We start from the raw sequence: 17,812 nt of genomic DNA on the forward strand, positions 1-17,812 counted from the left end.
TTATTCTAGAACGGAGAAAGAAAAATGCTCTCGACTAAATATCAAAAAAGAATTTGAGCGATAAAGTAGCCTACCTGTTATACAAAAATCCCAAAGCTGGTTTAACCACAAACAACTTCAGGGAAACTAAGGTGCCTCCTCAGTTTATTCAGATCATTCTCATTTTTCAAATGTGAAATAAAAGCATAATAATTTCCCAACCCACAGAGTTCGTACAGCGCAGACAGAAGCAACACAATATAATATTGCAATGACAACAAGAATTGGCAATGCCAATAGGTCTCGCCGATGGGAGAACTATTGGCTTTGTCACTGGTGCAGGGTGGCCATAGGGAGTAACGAATGCATGTACATAACATGTGTACTGAGGCCCTAGACATTTTAAATTTTCCAATCTAACATGGTTAACAGCAATGTTCGATCAAGTAATACTAAAAGTAAAAAAAATTTGCACAAATGTAAATAAATTAAGTGAGCAGTCCAGCAGAAAGAAAGATGAAAAGCTGAGTGGATCCACCGGTCGAACACAGGCTCCTACTATGGACGGACTAGTCCACTGAGCCATCGACTACAGAGTTTGGACCAGTGAGGGCTCAAGCGGTACAGTGTTTGTGATGGCCAAACAAGCTCAGAGTACAAACACCAGCTTTATGTGTGCTAACAAATTGGCGTAGATGACTTAGTGCTCCACGAGTGATGCAAAAGATAAGGGAACCCATCTGGAAAACCTTTCCCAATTTCCTCAAGCCACCCCCCCCCCTCTCACCCGAATCAAACATGGCCCTCGAGATGGCCTGTTCCAGACCAGGAATACAATACAGAAGAATCGCTAGTGATGGACAAGCAGCAGGAGAAGCATCGCAACACACATATACATACAGATGGGAATGCAAGCAAAAGCATGGCACGTTGTGTGGAAATACTAACCTGACCCACAAGGAATGCAGGTGCTAACCTGCGCACCTCTGCTCGCTCCTGAGAGCGAAATGCAGTGGGAGTGAACATTAGAAAAGAGGTGGGACATGTACCCGCCTTTAGTCATTTGCATGCTTTCAATATTGAAAGACACGCGCAAAAGCCAATCCAAAGTGTGGGAGTAGTCAGACCCACACAGAGAAGCTACAAGAAGCCTCATAGAGCAGAGCATGCGCACTGCTAGGCTTGGTCGAACGTAATTACAATGTGTGAACCTACTTTATAGTATAATTGTGAAAATAATGTTTGTCAATCTGGGGGGCGAACACTATATTTTTTTTTTACAGAATTCGGGTACAGCATGGCATTAAAATGTTTGAAGACCATTACATTAGGATGCCAAAACGAAAACAGTCATATCAGTGATCTGTAGTCATTTGGTAACCAAACTTTGGATCGGTGTTGAAATTCTTGCACTATTAGGCAGTATACTTTCGGTCTAACCTCAACGGGCCTCAAAGGGTCTAGACACAAATACCTTGGAATTATAATATGTTATTGAGCAATCTGCTGATCAAAACCGCTATTTTGTTTGGCGCACGTGTTATTAGATTTTTCCACTACTGTGCATATTTCTGCCGTTCTCTAATCCGCCTAGCAACCTCCGAACCCTATGCCTTCCGCACTGCAGTGACCCTGGACTCACCTGAGGCCACCTCTCACTGCCCCACTGGCCAGCCGCAGAAGCCTGGAGCAACGGTGCCACCCAGTCACAACCGCCATCTTACAGGAAGAAGAGCGGTCGGCAAGGTGACAGGGGGGCAAAAGTCAAGCGCTGTCAACTGCTGTGTGCCTCTCCCTGTAGGGCAAGTAGCATCTGAGGTTACCCACGAGCGCCACTGGAACAGAAGCTCCATTGCAGTCACTTCCTACACTGGAACACAACCGCCGCCGCCGGCCATCTTGGATAGAAGGTGGATGTGCAACAATATAAGTACTATGACTTTCAATGCCATAATATAAAAATGAGTAGATAAAACTTATATCAATTTACCTTTCATAGCTGAAAGCTTATTAATTATATATAAAATGTTGCTATGTTATTTTTGGAAAACCAGTGATTTTTATTAGAATACTATAAATCTAGATAATCTGGTAAACCATTTAATACACTGACTTTATTACGCTTGACAATTACCCCTTTTTTCTTGGAAATTAGTTCGGGGAATAGAATTTAAGACCATTCCAACGTGGCTTCAGCAATAGCTTGATGGAGTTTTGCAAAGGCAGTTCTACTTTTATGTTGACCATTAATCCTTAGTCAGCAACAAATGAGAGAGAGTCAGGCAAGCAAAACAACCGAAAGCACGGCGCATTGTGAGGAAATAGTAACCTGACCACGAGGAATGCAGATGCCACCCTGCGCGCCGCTGCTCGCACTCAAGAGCAAAACGCTTTGGGAGTGAACATTAGAAAAGAGGTGGGACATGCACCCGCCTTTAGCCATTTGCGTGCTTTCTTTATTGAAAGACACACGCAAAAGCCAATTTAATGTGCGGGAGGAGTCGGACCCACACGGAGAAGCCACAAGAAGCCTTGCAGAGCAGCGCATGTGCGCTACTAGGTTTGACCTAAAAATTAGCCATCCGGTGGACAGGGGCGCTTCTCTGTGCACCAAGTGTTCCCCTCATATCAACTTCACGCCGTCAAAAAGTCAAAACATACATGAAAGTAGCATTCTTCTGTCCTATATTCTTTTGAAATCCCATAAAAACATGGACCTGAGATAGGATGAGCCATTTACTTTGAAGCGTCAACATAAATTTCGCTTCTAACTTGCCTGGCACCCTATGTATGATCTTGAGCAACTGAATGAATTTAAATTCCAGTGCGTAATATTATTAAATGTAAACCCGAGCACGCAGTGGAATTAATCTCGGCAAAAATCCCTATCCAAATGCTAGAGTGAGTGTAAGAAAGGTGGTTTCCTAATGCAATGGTTCGTGAAGTCCTTTACATAGGGATTTGTGACAACATAAGCAGGTGATAGACAGAGACCTCTAGCAAGAGGAAAGTTTAGTCACTCATCAATTTAGAACTTCAAAATGTAGTACTTCCCGTTTTACCTTTGCTAACTCGAACATGGCTTTCATAGCTGCTTTATCCTCGACAAATTCCTCCTTTACATCTGCATCGAAGGTGAGGTAAGCTAGTCCCTCCACTGCCCAACGCCGCGTGCTGGCCTTTATCTCTTCATTACACAGCCATCTGTGGGGTAGAAAACAAGGAGAAATTAATCTGATTATATCTGGTTCCATTGAGTAGGCTACTGCTCTGAAATGTGTGACTTCCTCTAATAGAGGCAGGTGCAAGTTGCTCAGAAGACAGACCGATAGCAAGAAGAAAGCTTTTTCTTTTATGTTGCTATTCTTACAATGGAATCAATGGTAATATTTATTAAAAATGGATACGGATTATTAAATGTGAATATTTTGTAATCGTACATGGACACTGTTAGTGCAATCAATCCATTATGAAAGCACTGACAAAAATACCTTTGAGATAAGTAGTTGTAAAATGAAGAGATATGATGAGCACAATAGAATTGTTATGATCCCGGAGAATACCAATAGACCAAAGAAGGATTTACATTGGCTCTAAATTCCTGGTTCAGAACACTTCAGCCAGGGTCAACAGAAATACCCCTCTTTTAGGGGGGAAAATTGAACCCTGTGAAAAAGAAAAGGGGATTGTGCACTGTGTGACAGGCAAGGCACCTTATCTTTAGGCACTATAGCCCGCAAAGCTCACTGAAACGACAGATGAGACAGTGGGCAACCATGATGAGTGTCTCTCTGCAGTCTAATCCTAAGCAATAGTACATTATTCAAGAAGATCACAGCATAAGTATGGAAATGACGATCAATCATTTTCTTAGATGTAAAGCAAGTGTTTAAAAAATCTTCTAAGATATACCAATAATAGTGAAGTATTTTTTTAGGCCCAAACAGGCTACAGAATTGGTATGATTTCGCATGACTAAATCACAACTTTTCCCAAATGAATGTGCCTGGTATGAAGCTTTGTGTTTTTCATAAGCCACACTAAGATCCTACACAGTCTGGTATCTCGGGTGCACTTTCCTACTATACAAAATATTAGAACATTGGAATGTTGGTAGCTCCATTGAAAACAATGGAGTTGCTCAGGCTTATAATGGCTGGTATAAGCCTGGAGCTCCAACATTCCAATGTTTCTTTGTTCACAGCTGTGGCTGTGAACAAAGGCTTCAGGGAGCCTGAGGGGATTTCAATCCCCTCACGCTCCATGAAGACTTTGTTTTATTTGTTTGAACATTCTGCCCTCGAGTGGCAGAATGTTCTAACAGCCTTATAGCCCTTTGTATCAGGGCTATACCGGCTATTAAAGTCCTGCTGCCTTGTTATGTTATGTTATGTTATGGGTGTCTCATATAGCGCTCGGCTACTCCATGGAGTGTCCCGGCGCTTTCTGACCCACAGCATACTAAAGAGGGCAGGCAAAAAAGGAGAAAAAGGGCAAGCAAATTACTGTCCATAAAGCCACGTCTTCAGACCCTTTCTGAAGACCAGCAGGTTCGAAGTACTGCGGAGTGATAGAGGAAGGGCATTCCATAGCTGAGGCGCCAAGCGTTTAAAGGAACGTCCCCCCACCCTTGCCTTCCTAACAACAGGGACAACGGCAAAGCCAAGAGATTCCGATCTTAGGGATCTAGATGGTTTATAGAAAGCAAGACGTTTTTGAATATATTCAGCTCCCACAGCATGGAGTGCCTTATGTGCCAGCGTAAGAGCTTTGAAAACGATCCGCTTCCGAATAGGCAGCCAATGCAGGGAGTGTAAAAGATCCGAGGCTCGTGCTCGGCGATGTAGGCCAAAAATGGCCCGTGCAGCTGAATTTGGGACCACCTGGAGTCTTTGAAGTAAGTATTCGGGAAGACCCAAATATAGGACATTCGAGTAATTCAACCTGGAGCCAATAAGGGCCTGAACCGTAGTCTTCCTATGCGCCAACGGGAGCAGGGGAAGGAACTTACGTAACATTTTAAGGAGGCCATAACACGTGCCAGTCAGTCCAAGGATCTGGGACTTAAGCGTCAAGCCGTTGTCAATCTTGACCCCCAATTTCTTGGCAACCAAAGAAGATGACGCAGGAGGGAACATGTTCACCGGCCACCAATCCTGCAAGCTCGGGTCAGACTGACACCCGAAGAAAAGCACCTCCGATTTATCTGGGTTGCACTTGAGGCTGTTCCGCTGAAACCATTCGAAAACAGCCCCAAGACACCCACGGATGCTCTCTCCGTCAAACTCAGCCCCCTTCCCACAAGTGAAAAGGAGCTGAGTGTCATCGGCGTATGACACGATCTGAGCCCCGAAGGACTCCACCAGCACCGCCAGAGGGGTCATAAAGATATTAAAGAGAGTCGGGCTCAACACCGAGCCTTGCGGGACTCCGACCTCCAGAGGCGGCACTTTGGCTGAGTTAGGGGGGGCCCAGACCACCTGCCGGCGACCGGCTAAATAAGATCGAAACCAACTCAACACCGTCCCTCTCAGACCGATCTCATGGAGCCTGCAGAGGAGACCCTCATGAGGGACGGTGTCGAAAGCCGCCGACAGGTCTAACATTACCAACATGGCTCTTCCTCCAGCGCTTCCTTGATAACCTCATTGACCTCCAATAGCGCCGTCTCGGAGCTAAAATTAGACCGGAAGCCAGACTGGGTGGAGTGCAGCAAGCCATGAGTTTCAAGGAAAGTAGAAAGCACAGTGTGTACATGCTTTTCCACCGTCTTTGCAAGGGCAGGCAAGAGGGAAATCGGCCTATAATTGGCATGTAATTCGGGGTCAAGACCCGATTTTTCAAGAAGTGGGACAACCATTGCCTGCTTCCAGACCGCAGGAACCACACCACTAGTCAGTGACCGATTAAGAATAGGATTAATCAGCGGGTTCAGAACCTCCGCTACCTTAGCCAGAAACTTCGCAGGGCAAGGGTCAGAGGGTGAGCCAGACTTGAGCTTAATCATGAGATCCCGAGAAGCGGAGTCAGAAAGAACTGGAAACTCCGAAAGAAAAGGTCCAGATCCAGCAGACAAACTCAGCTGGTCTCCTGGGATGGTAACATCATTCGGGCCCAAGGAAGAAAAGGAGTCCTGAATCCGCTTGATCTTCGTGGTGAAGCTAGCTAGCGAGATCACCCACGGCTCTGAGAACTCATGCTGCGACACATTAGCCTTAGGAGTGATAAACTCCTTTACGACAGTGAAAATTTCCCTGCAGGAACTTGAAGCAGTCTCAATTCTCGCAGAGAAATAATTCTTCTTTTCAATTAGAATGTCCGCGTGATAGACCTTAATGGCCGCCCTATAGGTCGCCTTAGCCCCAGGATCATACTGCTGGCGCCAGCGCCTTTCTGCCACCTTACAGTTACGCCGAGACAGCGCCAAAGCCTCAGTAAACCAAGGAGCAGAGATCCGCCTAGAGATTGTCCGGGAAACAGTCACAGGAGCTAGTTCATCTAATCGTTTCATTAGCCACACCTGCAGCAATTCGAGATCCCTCTCCTGATAACGGACAGGGATGATCTAAGCAGGCCTGGGCCAGACTTTCAGGAGTCACCCGATAATAAGCCCGACCAGTTTGCCTAGGATGGCCTGACATTGCGCAGGGTGACTTACTAGTGCCCAAAATCTGAAACCTAATCAGAGAATGATCCGACCAGAGGACAGGAACAGGGCTGGCCATATCAAGTGGAGTGGTGGAAAACACCTGATCAAGAGTGTGGCCCTTGTTGTGAGTCGGAACAGCCAGGTGGGGGATAAGGCCCAGGGGGGCGGTGACATCCATGATCTTAATCGTGTCACCGTCCATCCCCACATCCATATGAATGTTAAAATCCCCAAGCACAATACAGTGTTCCGTCTTCAAACAAAGCGCCGAAGCCAGCACCTGCAACTCCTCTTGAAAGGACCCCAGCTGACCTGGAGGTCTATAAACCAGGAGGCCAGAAAAGGATTGATGTGGAGAAAGGGTTAAAGAAAAAGCCAGGGATTCACAGCCAGAAATGGCTTCCATAGGGATAACCACACATGAGGCAGATCTCTGGACCACAATAGCAACACCTCCATCCCTCCCGCTCAGTCTATCTTGTCTAAGAATCATGTAGTCAGACGGAATGGCAGTTGCAATGTCAGGATTAGAGGTCTCCCCCAGCCAAGTTTCGGTATGCATTAAGCAGACAGGCTTTTCGGCAACTAAAAGCTCGTGGATATCAAGAGCATGCCTGCTCAAAGAGCGAGTATTAAGTAGAAGGCCCAGATATTTGACATTGGCCTGAGGGCTGACCGCCCCCAGCATCGGCAAATTGCCAGGTATCCATCCGCATCCCTGACATCGCCTTTTGCCTCTGCAACGGCCAGGAAAGACCACACGACACGCATCCATACCTTTCCTCAGTGCGAGTAGAACTGAATCCGAATAAATGAGCCTTGAGCCAGCCCCTCCCGCCGCCCCGTCCGCCTCCGGGCCGCTGACGGGCGCAGACGGACTGAACTCAGGCGTAACTCCGGCGTAACTCCGGCGTAACTCCGGCGTAACTTCGGCTTACCCGCTGCGCGTCGGCATGACCGCCTTAAGTGCAGGTCAAGCGACAAAAACGGGAAGGTTAAAAATTCACACCGCTAAAGAGCACTGTTACTCCTCCGGGCGCAGCGCGCTAAGCAGTATACAGCAGGTAGCAAATTCAATAGGCGCCGCCTGATTTACCCGCCTTAAGTGCAGGTCAAGCGTCCTACGAGCGACTAGCCCGGCAACAAAGATGGCGACGCCAGGCGTCCTACTATCCCCCCTAAGAAGTCCGCCGAAGTAGAGGCGAAGGACCAGGGCCCGCAAAAAGCGGTGGGAAATAGCAATTTAACGTGCAAGTCAGAGGGCAATTAAAATCAAGGGATAAGGAATCACAAATAAAATTATAAAAGACAAAAACGGGAAGATTAAAAATTCACGTCGCTAAAGAGCACTGTTACTCCTCCAGGTGCAGCGCGCTAAGCAGTATTCAGCAGGTAGCAAATTCAATAGGCGCCGCCTGATTTACCCGCCTTAAGTGCAGGTCAAGCGTCCTACGAGCGACTAGCCCGGCAACAAAGATGGCCCCCTAAGATGTCCGCCGAAGTGGAGGCGAAGGACCAGGGCCCGCAAAAAGCAGTAGGAAATAGCAATTTAACGTGCAAGTCAGGGGGCAATTAAAACCAAGGGATAAGGAAACACAAATAAAATTATAAAAGACAAAAACGGGAAGGTTAAAAATTCACACCGCTAAAGAGCACTGTTACTCCTCCGGGCGCAGCGCGCTAAGCAGTATACAGCAGGTAGCAAATTCAATAGGCGCCGCCTGATTTACCCGCCTTAAGTGCAGGTCAAGCGTCCTACGAGCGACTAGCCCGGCAACAAAGATGGCGCCGCCAGGCGTCCTACTATCCCCCATAAGAAGTCCGAAGGAACGTTGGAAGCTCCATTGAAAACAATGGAGTGCTCCAGGCTCATAATGGCTGGTGTAAGCCTGGAGCTCCAACAATCCAGTGTTTCTTTGTGCACAGCTCTGGCTGTGAACAAAGGCTTCAGGGAGCCAGAGGGGATTTCAATCCCCTCGCGCTCTCGTAAGGCTTTGTTTTATTTGATAGAACATTCTGCCTCTAGTGGCAGAATGTTCTAAATAGCCTTATAGCCCTTCGTAGCAGGGCTATACCGGCTTTTAACGTCCCACTGCCTTGTTAAAGTCCATCGCCTTCGGCTCGGGCCTTTAATGCTGCAGCGGGCCTTTAATAGCCAGTATAGCCCGCTATGGGGGGCTATAAGGCTATAATAAATCTATTTGATTTATTTTGTAGTTGCCTCGCCAGATATTTCTGAATCCTAACATGTGATAATGTCTGTTAGCAATGTATTATAATATCTGTAATTTAAAGGGGCTTTGAGACAATTCTCAGCGGTTCTAGTATTCCTCTCTCTAATGACAAATTCCCCACATTAATTCCTTGATCTTGTTCCATACTACCACTATAACACATCTGACTTGAACTTTCGATTCAATGAGGACCTGGAAGCAGCCAGCACCGTAAATAAAGAAGTAACTGGTGCTCTGTTTCCTAAACTGCACAACACCTAACTTGCACAGCAGTAACATAGGCTATGTGGCATGAGTTGGGTACACACCAGTAATTTGTGTATTGTTGAATTGGGCTGCATAACACTCAATGTCAAACCATTAACCCACAGCGCTGATTTCAACAGCTCCAGGATATACCGATTCTTAAACGGAGTACTGCATTAGAAACCACACTATGTCCATTGTTTTGCTGTCCCATGTGTTCTGTGCTTGTGCAGTGATGTCACTGATCAGAGAAATGCATGATGGGGAAAAATGTTGTAGCCCAGTGTTCCACCAAGGACAGCTGGTGATGGAATGAGCATGATTAAATGTAGCATGAACTTGGAGTTTACATAAATTAATCTGTCACTGTACTGTAACTAAATGTACACTGGACCTAAAAACATGATAGCTGGACTGTGCGTAAATTTAAGAAGACTCCAAGAAGACGACTGCAAGGAATGCTGAAACAATCTGCACAGCTTAACAGTCCATTTACATTATCAGATTGATCAAAGAAGAAGGACAATATTAACATCTTTTAAGGGAAGGAAGACACGGACTACTTAAGCTGTTCTGAGGTGCAGCAAAAAAGTAGAAATAATGGTTGAACTGTTAAGCGGCTGCTTCACTGGGTTCCATCACTACTCAGACACAGTGATGGACCGAGAGGAGCGGAGGTTTGCACACAAATCTTTCTGGGGTATCTACCCCTGAGCCTCGGTGCCTTGCTGCGGGACAAACACTGTTTGTTCTGGCCCTTGTTAGTATATCGGGTGGAGAACTGCAGGGATGTTTTGTGAACATAAGCTGTATGTTTCTGTATTTTGTGGTACTGTGAAATATACATGCCTGTTCAGGTCTGGTGTGCAGCGTTATTTCTTTTTCGAACGTGCACTGGAAGGGTTGCAAAGGTCTTTGTCGGTCACGTGGCCCCCTTACTGGACATGGCCATGTGAGATGCTTTGTGTAATGAACGAGGAGTCCAGTAACTGTATCAAGTTAAGGAATTTATTAGAGAGCAAGCAGGTCCGTCCTTCCCAGTCAGGTACCGTGCACCAACAGTAGTAACTCTAACATTCTGGAGTGTGGATGTGGTGCATCATCTGATGCTATGGTAACCAGAGGATGCACCACGAGCACAACCCCACATCTTCCTTCTTTACATTAACAGAAAAACAAAAGGGCATTTAGCCTTCTTAATAATAATTATGTGAAATAACATAGCAGAGGAGTAAAACAAGTTGCAAAATAACAATGCAAAATAACATTGCGAATATACATGCAATTTCAACCTAGGAATGAGGCAACCAGGAAAAAGTTACTACGGTACCACTATAACCCACACCCCCCTTCTTCCAAAACTAAAACAGAAAAGAATAACACAGCAAAGACAAAATCAGTTACATTACATAGCTCCTGAAACGAGCAGGGATTTTGATTTGCCTACCAGTGCGTGAGGTGTGCTGGTTACGAGCAGATGAGGAAAGCATTGGTGCGGGCAAATCAGGAGAAGGCAACTGAGAGGGAAACGAATCATACAACTGCGGAGAGGATGTCGACATATCACTAGTAGAAGCTCTAACAACTTCATTCCCAGTGTTACTACCTTGAATGACATCATCCCACAACCATTCAAAAGAAGGAGCAGGATCAGTGTCAGTCTTGAAACAAGAGAAGTTCCCTTTGCATTTCGCCAACCTGTTGTGATGCCAAACTTGGTTGTCACTTAACTTGGCAGACTTCGAGAACAACTCCACAACCTGCAAAGGATCAGAAAATTTGCTTTGACCTTTCTTAACCTTAGTGTCAAGTTTAATTCTGACCCAATCCCCTACACTGAGTTCAGCTTCTCTAGTGGCATTTTTTCTACCAAAATCGCTAATGTGTGAACCTTGAACCTTCCTTAGTCTTGAACGGACTAAAGCAGGAGACCACTTCCCACAAATTTTCTTGGAATTCCAAGTAACATTATCCTTAGTAAATGGCTCCCTACCTCTAAGGATCCTGAAAGGGCTATAATTGGTACTGGTGGGGGTGATTCTATAAGCCCAAATGGTTTCCAGTAATTCCTTTTCCCAATCTTTATCAGCGCGAATAGAGGCCTGGATACTCCCCATGATTACCCTGTTAAACCTCTCAACAATGCCGTTCCCAGCAGGATGGTAAACAGGTGTCTTTTTAGGGGTTATACCATTCCTACCTAAGAATTTCAGAAAAAGTTCAGATCTAAATTGTGGACCATTATCAGTTAAAATATTCCTCGGAATACCTTCTTGTAAAAACAACTTTCGAAGAAAGGCAACAACAACTTTAGTGTCAAACTTTTCAGATATTTCAATTTCAGGCCATCTAGAGTAATTGTCAATCACAAACAGAATATGTTTAATGCTACCTTCGTAATTTTCAACAGGACCCAACCAATCCATGCTTAAATCTTCCCAAGGGTACATAGGAATATGTCTAAATCCAAGAGTGGGTTTAAATACACGCAAGGACTTATCAGCATTTGCACAAGTATCACACCTTTGAATAAATCTCTCAACCTCCTTATCCAATCCGGGCCACCAGTACGATAATTTAACCCTTGACTTCAATTTCATGATGCCTAGATGACCTTCATGATTAATGGATAGAATCTTATCTCTCAAGGAACAAGGGACAATAACTCTTTCACCTCTACACAAGTGATCAGCATCATCTATACAAAGTTCATCTCTGACTTCCCAAAATGGTCTCAGTTTCTCCCTCAATTTCGATTTACAAGGCCATCCATTGGTAACAAAATTACGAACTGAGTTCAAGATCTCATCCTTATCACAGCACACCTCCCAGTCTTTTTTAGAAATAGCCACTAATCGTTGGTGACAGTCATCATGGATAATGGCAACTTCATTAGACTCAAAAGAATCATAAGAGTCATCACAGCTCTGTAAGGGTGAACGACTTAAATAATCAGCAACTATGTTCTTTTTGCCAGGAATATATTCAACATCATACACATATCCCAGTAACTTAAGACTCATCCGTGCAAGTCTCGGAGTGGCCTTCAGCATTCCAACAGAGGTAAGGATTTTTAATAGGGGCTTGTGATCGGTCCGTAAAGTGAATCTAGTGCCCCAGATAAACTGTCTAAACTTCCCGATACCCCACACAACGGCTAGCATCTCTTTCTCAATGACTGAGAACTTCCCTTCAAGAGTAGTTATGGACCTGGAAGCAAAAGCAATAGTGACTTCGAATCCATCCCTGTTAGACTGTGAAAAGACAGCACCCAATCCCTTACCACTCGCGTCGGTGGTGACTATGTTGTGCAGGGTGTGATCAAATGCCTGGAGAGGAAATGCATTAACTATTTCTTTCCTTATATTGTCAAAGTCATTTTGTAAAATATCATTCCAGACAAACTCCGTTCTTAATTTAAGTAATTGCCTAAGATTAAAAGTTTTGTCAGCAAAACTCTTCACAAATTTTGAGTAAAACTCAACCATCCCTAGAAATGACCTAAGATCATCTTTACAACAGGGAATAGGGGCATTTTCAATTGCCTCAACCAATTTCTTTTTTGGGAAAATACCTTTTTCACCCACCTCATGTCCTAAATAGGTCAAAGAGTTCATACCAAATTTGCATTTCTTTGACTCGGCTGTTAAACCATTACATTCAAGTGTTTTTAAAACAGAAAACAGTCTTTTGTCATGGTGAATCCTGGATTTGCCCATTACCAGTATGTCATCCTGGAAGTAGGTCACGTATTCCATGCTCCTGAACAACTTGTGCATAAGGCGTTGAAAAACCGCAGCTGCTGAAGCCAGTCCAAATGGCATTCTTATGAACTGATAACATCCAAAGGGAGTTATAAATGCTGTAAGCTTTCTACTAGACTCGTGCAGGGGAATTTGATGGTACGCTGATACCAGGTCTATAGAAGAGAACCATTTGACACCGCAGCTTTGTGCTAAAAGTTCATCAATCCTGGGGAGAGGAAATTTATCAATTACAATATTTTTATTTAGGTCTCTTAAATCTATGCATAAGCGTAGACGGCCGTCAGGTTTCCTCGCGACGACCAATGGCGCCAACCATTCAGAGCTTTCTATTGGCTCAATAACCCCCTTCCTTTCTAAGATGTCCAAATCTTTCATGACATCACTCCTGATGCTTAAAGGAATATTCCTTGCTTTATGGCACACTGGTTTAGCACCATCCTTCAAAATAATCTTATGAGAAAAGCCGATCAATTTCCCAATTTCCCCTGAGAAAACTTTTGGAAATCGTAAAGTTACTCTGTCTAAGAATTCCTTGTTGTCTTCATCAAGAATCAAAACCTGAACATCATTTCTTGCATTTAGGATGATGCCTAATGCACCTTGATCAATCCAGCCAAGAACGGATGGACCAACTTCAGCAACATATAACTTGCCCAAACACTTCCGCCCTTGAAATTCAAAGATCTCCTCAACAAACCCCACCATGGGAATTTTTTCACCAGTAAATGTAACAGGTTTGATGTCAGGTGGAAGTAACTCTTTTTTTAAAACATGTGCAAATGACTTTTTCCAAATATCACGTTTAACAATCGTATAGGGGCAGCCAGAATCAGGTACAATGCCAATTAAAACACCCCCAATTAGGATGTTGCAAGTAGGTTTCTTAGATTTACATTTTATGTTCAAAACAGCATTGTCATCTTCCCAAAAGTCAAGGATGCAAAAGATGCTATCATCACTAGATGCATCGTAATTTTCTGTATTTAGCTCATTAGAGTCATCAATGCACTTTACCACTTTCTTGTCTTTACCAGATTTAAATTTACAAACTTTAGAGAAGTGGCCAATTTTATTACAGAAATTACATTTTGATTTCAAAGCTGGGCATTTCGGATCATTCGCATAATGTCCGTTAAATCCATATCTGAAACAATTGGAAATGCTTTCTTTCTTATAAGATGAACCAGGATTAGCATTTTTTTTATATGAGGAGGATGATTTATAACTGTTCTTTTTTTGGTAGTTATTAGTTACTTTACTCACAGTTACACTATCATCTTTATCACTGTCCTTGAGGGCAACTTTAGCACACCTCTTGGACATTTCCGCCTTTCTGACTATTGCGAAAATTTCATTAAGTGGAGAATCTCCACAAGTCCAGAGCTTCTCCTGGATAGATGTATTGTTGCAATGCATGACTAATTGATCTCTAACAAAACTATCATGCAGGGTACTAAACTCGCAATTAATAGCCAATTTCTTTAGACAAGAAACGTAGTCCTCAACAGATTCCATGACCTTTATCACGTGAAGACGTCAAGCTTGGCGTGAGTTCACAGCGTCAAGGTTCTGGAAGAGACATCGCATCACTCGTAGAGACGTCACAACACTCGCAGATGAAGGACGCAGAACTCCACAGCAGAAAATGCCTCACGCTCCAGAACGTTCATCAAATTCAAAGGATGCGCAGGTACCGTTACATTTAAGAAATTGATAATGTGCCGTTGCCTCCAATCAAACTACAAAGCATTCGTAACTTCAGGTCACATCGAACATCAATTTCTATTAAAATAGTAATACGCACGCACCATTGAACATGTGTTCATGTAACGGTTCGGATGAAATTAAATTACTGGAAGACTTCCTCATCCGAAATCAGTCAAACGTCAGTCAAATAGTTATGACAGTGGTACTCACGGTACAAAATGTTCGTACGAGGTTTCCTGGGCTCAGGATTCTGAAACTCTTCAGTGTTTAAATTCAGGAAAGGAATAAAAGACGATATATTTAAAAAAAAAAAAAATCTTTGCGTAGGTTCTCAATCTTCCTGCTTGCTGGTTAAATGTAAATCCTGTCTTCTGTCGCCATAATGTAATGAACGAGGTGTCCAGTAACTGTATCAAGTTAAGGAATTTATTAGAGAGCAAGCAGGTCCGTCCTTCCCAGTCAGGTACCGTGCACCAACAGTAGTAACTCTAACATTCTGGAGTGTGGATGTGGTGCATCATCTGATGCTATGGTAACCAGAGGATGCACCACGAGCACAACACCACACTTTTGGAGGGGGCCTGTGTTCCAGGCCAGTCGGATGTGTCAAATGCCAGGCGGGGTGGTTGTGTATTTTCTGTGCTGTCTGGCAAGCATGGCTGGCCAGGCACATATTTGCTCACCAAGTAAACCGTCTTGAGTGTTACCCTTTTCTTTTCACCTCGTCTTCATGAATTACTGGGCAGTGTGTTAGTACTTTGTGTGTACTTGAGGTCATACCAATGGCACTGATGGTTGGTATCGGGAGGGAGATGATTGTGCCTCTATTTTCTTCAGAGACAAAACAAGTGTAAAGCATACCTTCTTTCACTGGTTTATTAATATTGAAAGGAAACTTCAAATGTCTTTGAAGCTCATTGAAGAATTGCTCTGCACTTGTCTTTGAGAATTACTTTATTTTTTAAGTCAGAAGGATAAAGTGTGTGTGGGGCAATGTATTAAATGTCATTTGAGTGTGTGGGACAATGTATCACATGCCATTTGAGTGTGTGGGACAATGTATCACATGTGATTTGAGTGTGTGGGGCGATGTATCACGTCATTTGAGTGTGTGGGACAATGTATTGCATGGTATTTATCTTTCCAATAATAACCTATGGTGTACATGGGTGTCCACATTTTAAAAAATTGTATGGGAGCTACCTACATTTCCTTATTTTCTGCATATGAGTGCATATTGTCTCCGGGTGCAGGTGTTCCAAATAGGGGGCTGCACGAGTGAGCTTCAGTAGTGCGCCTCGGTGGGAAGAGTTTAGGGGGCTATCAACCCTAGATGGCCGAGAGAGAATCTGTGTGTTCTGGGTTTTGGCACAAATTAACTTTCAGAGACTGGCCTGCCTCAGTGGGAAAAAATATGGGGGCTCTCTTTCCTATATGGTTGCATCGTGTCATCGGAAGAGACCATCAGGGTTTTCAGAGGGTTTTGGCATTTGTGTTCTGACCAGAGCATGACCCTCTCTCTGTAGAAGGGAAAAGAATGCCTTATCAGTAGGGAAGATGTTGAGGCATCCAGTGGGTAAACCGTTGCTGTGGTATTATTCCTCGAGGCTCAGGTCATCCAGACTGGGCTGGCATTGGGTCGTCTTTGGTCCTTAGCTACTGGATGGACTAGTGTTCGCTCCCCTCATGGTGAGAGGCCGTGGTTCCAGGTTTGCCGAGGGGTTTCGTTTTAAAGGTTCCTTGTGAGCCGTAATTAGGTCTGGGTCAGCTGCTCTTTTCACTCCGGTCGTTTGATAGCTCATTTGTTTGGGATTTTTAATGCGGTTTTATTCATTAACGTACCTCTAGATGTTGCAGCTGCATGTAACGAGGATTGATGAACATTTTGTACATTAAGTATAGGAAATGACGTTGCTTGAGGTTTCGTTGAGGTGCATTCAGCTCTGTTTAAAGGTAGCTCTGGATTAATTTTTGCAGTAACCATTTTAATTTGGGTGAGTAGGTCGCGTTTGTTTAGTTTTTAAAGTTTTGGTTAAAACTTTAATTTGCTACCTTTTCTGGATACAATGTTTTCTGTGCTATTTGTCCGAGCTTTAGGAGCCTCATTATTTTTAGGCGCTCTGAATGGGGGTCATTGTTGTGCTGTGTTGTGTCCATTAGAGTCTGTAACTGTCATGTCCAGTAGGGGAGGAGATGGGTAGATCTCACGTTCAACTACAAATACATTTTGAGGAGTATCTTTTCAATGAATCACGTTGAGGATCAATTGGGTTTTAAGAAAGTGTTGAGATCATCACAAGGCGGTCAAGTTCATACCATGAGACCGAATCGTCAGTAGTGGAATCTTTTGTGTGTGTGATCATAGAAGCGTCTTGCACAGGTAAAATCATCTATTTCGAATAATGGTGACGAAATTAGAGTCAAGGATAGGACGCATCCTCAGCAAATCCTCAGATAGCTCAAATGTATTATCAGTAACAGAAATGCAGGGGGGGTTTAGTTTAATTGATTTTGGCAGATGTCATGCCCCGGGTGGGTAATGTCAATTCTTAAACCGTGGCCTTAAGGCCGCTGTTCCTTTTCGGTTGGTTGAAATATTTATGGAGTCCTCTTATAAAGCTGGCCTTATAGGTGGAGGAGATATTGTTGGTGGAGGAGATATTGCTTCAATGTTTGTTACAAAGGCAGTGATTACTTTGTTTGATGGCAAGTTGCATGTTGAGTTTTCTGGTGTTTGTGTCGCCGTTGGCCTGGCAATCTTTTCATTCTTGTGTACGCAGAATGTTTGGTAGAACATATTTTGTAAGCCTTCCCAAAACTTTGCCACAGGGAGGCTAGTGTCAATTGTGCGCTAACTGGTTTAGAGCTAGCAGGGCAATTGAAAAGTTTGGGCTGGCACATTATGAATTGGGATTGTTTTAAATCTTGATTAACCTGTGTTTTGGTATCTTCTTCGTGCTGTTTAATTGTGACAGCTTCTGGTCTCTGTTTAGTTATGGGCACCATTTTTAAGTTTATCAAGGCTTTGGCTTGAAGAATAATTTAGAGGTCACCGAACTGTGTAAGGCAGAATGCAAGGTGGAGTAGTGTTCACAGAGGTATGATGTAATAAGGTGAGGTGTATAAGGAGTGAAATGAGGGGGATTAAGAGGATTGAAGCGGTGGGTTGATTCCTAAACTTTGTGAAGCCTCATGAGATAGGGAGGATGATAGAGAATGCCGGAGAGTCA

At 44.0% G+C, this 17,812-nt stretch overlaps 1 protein-coding gene across 1 annotated transcript in view; it reads right to left on the reverse strand.

The window, feature by feature from the left end:
• The window catches only part of UNC45A (unc-45 myosin chaperone A), a 367,777-nt gene that overhangs the window by 180,259 nt on the left and 169,706 nt on the right, over positions 1-17,812 (reverse strand). The window contains exon 12 of the mRNA XM_078683264.1: positions 3,042-3,183. Within this exon, the coding sequence (XP_078539390.1) occupies positions 3,042-3,183 (142 nt within the window). The remainder of the gene's footprint in view (positions 1-3,041; positions 3,184-17,812) is intronic.

This window comes from Lissotriton helveticus, chromosome 3_1 (assembly GCF_964261635.1).
Source record: "Lissotriton helveticus chromosome 3_1, aLisHel1.1, whole genome shotgun sequence".
Taxonomy (NCBI): domain Eukaryota; kingdom Metazoa; phylum Chordata; class Amphibia; order Caudata; family Salamandridae; genus Lissotriton; species Lissotriton helveticus.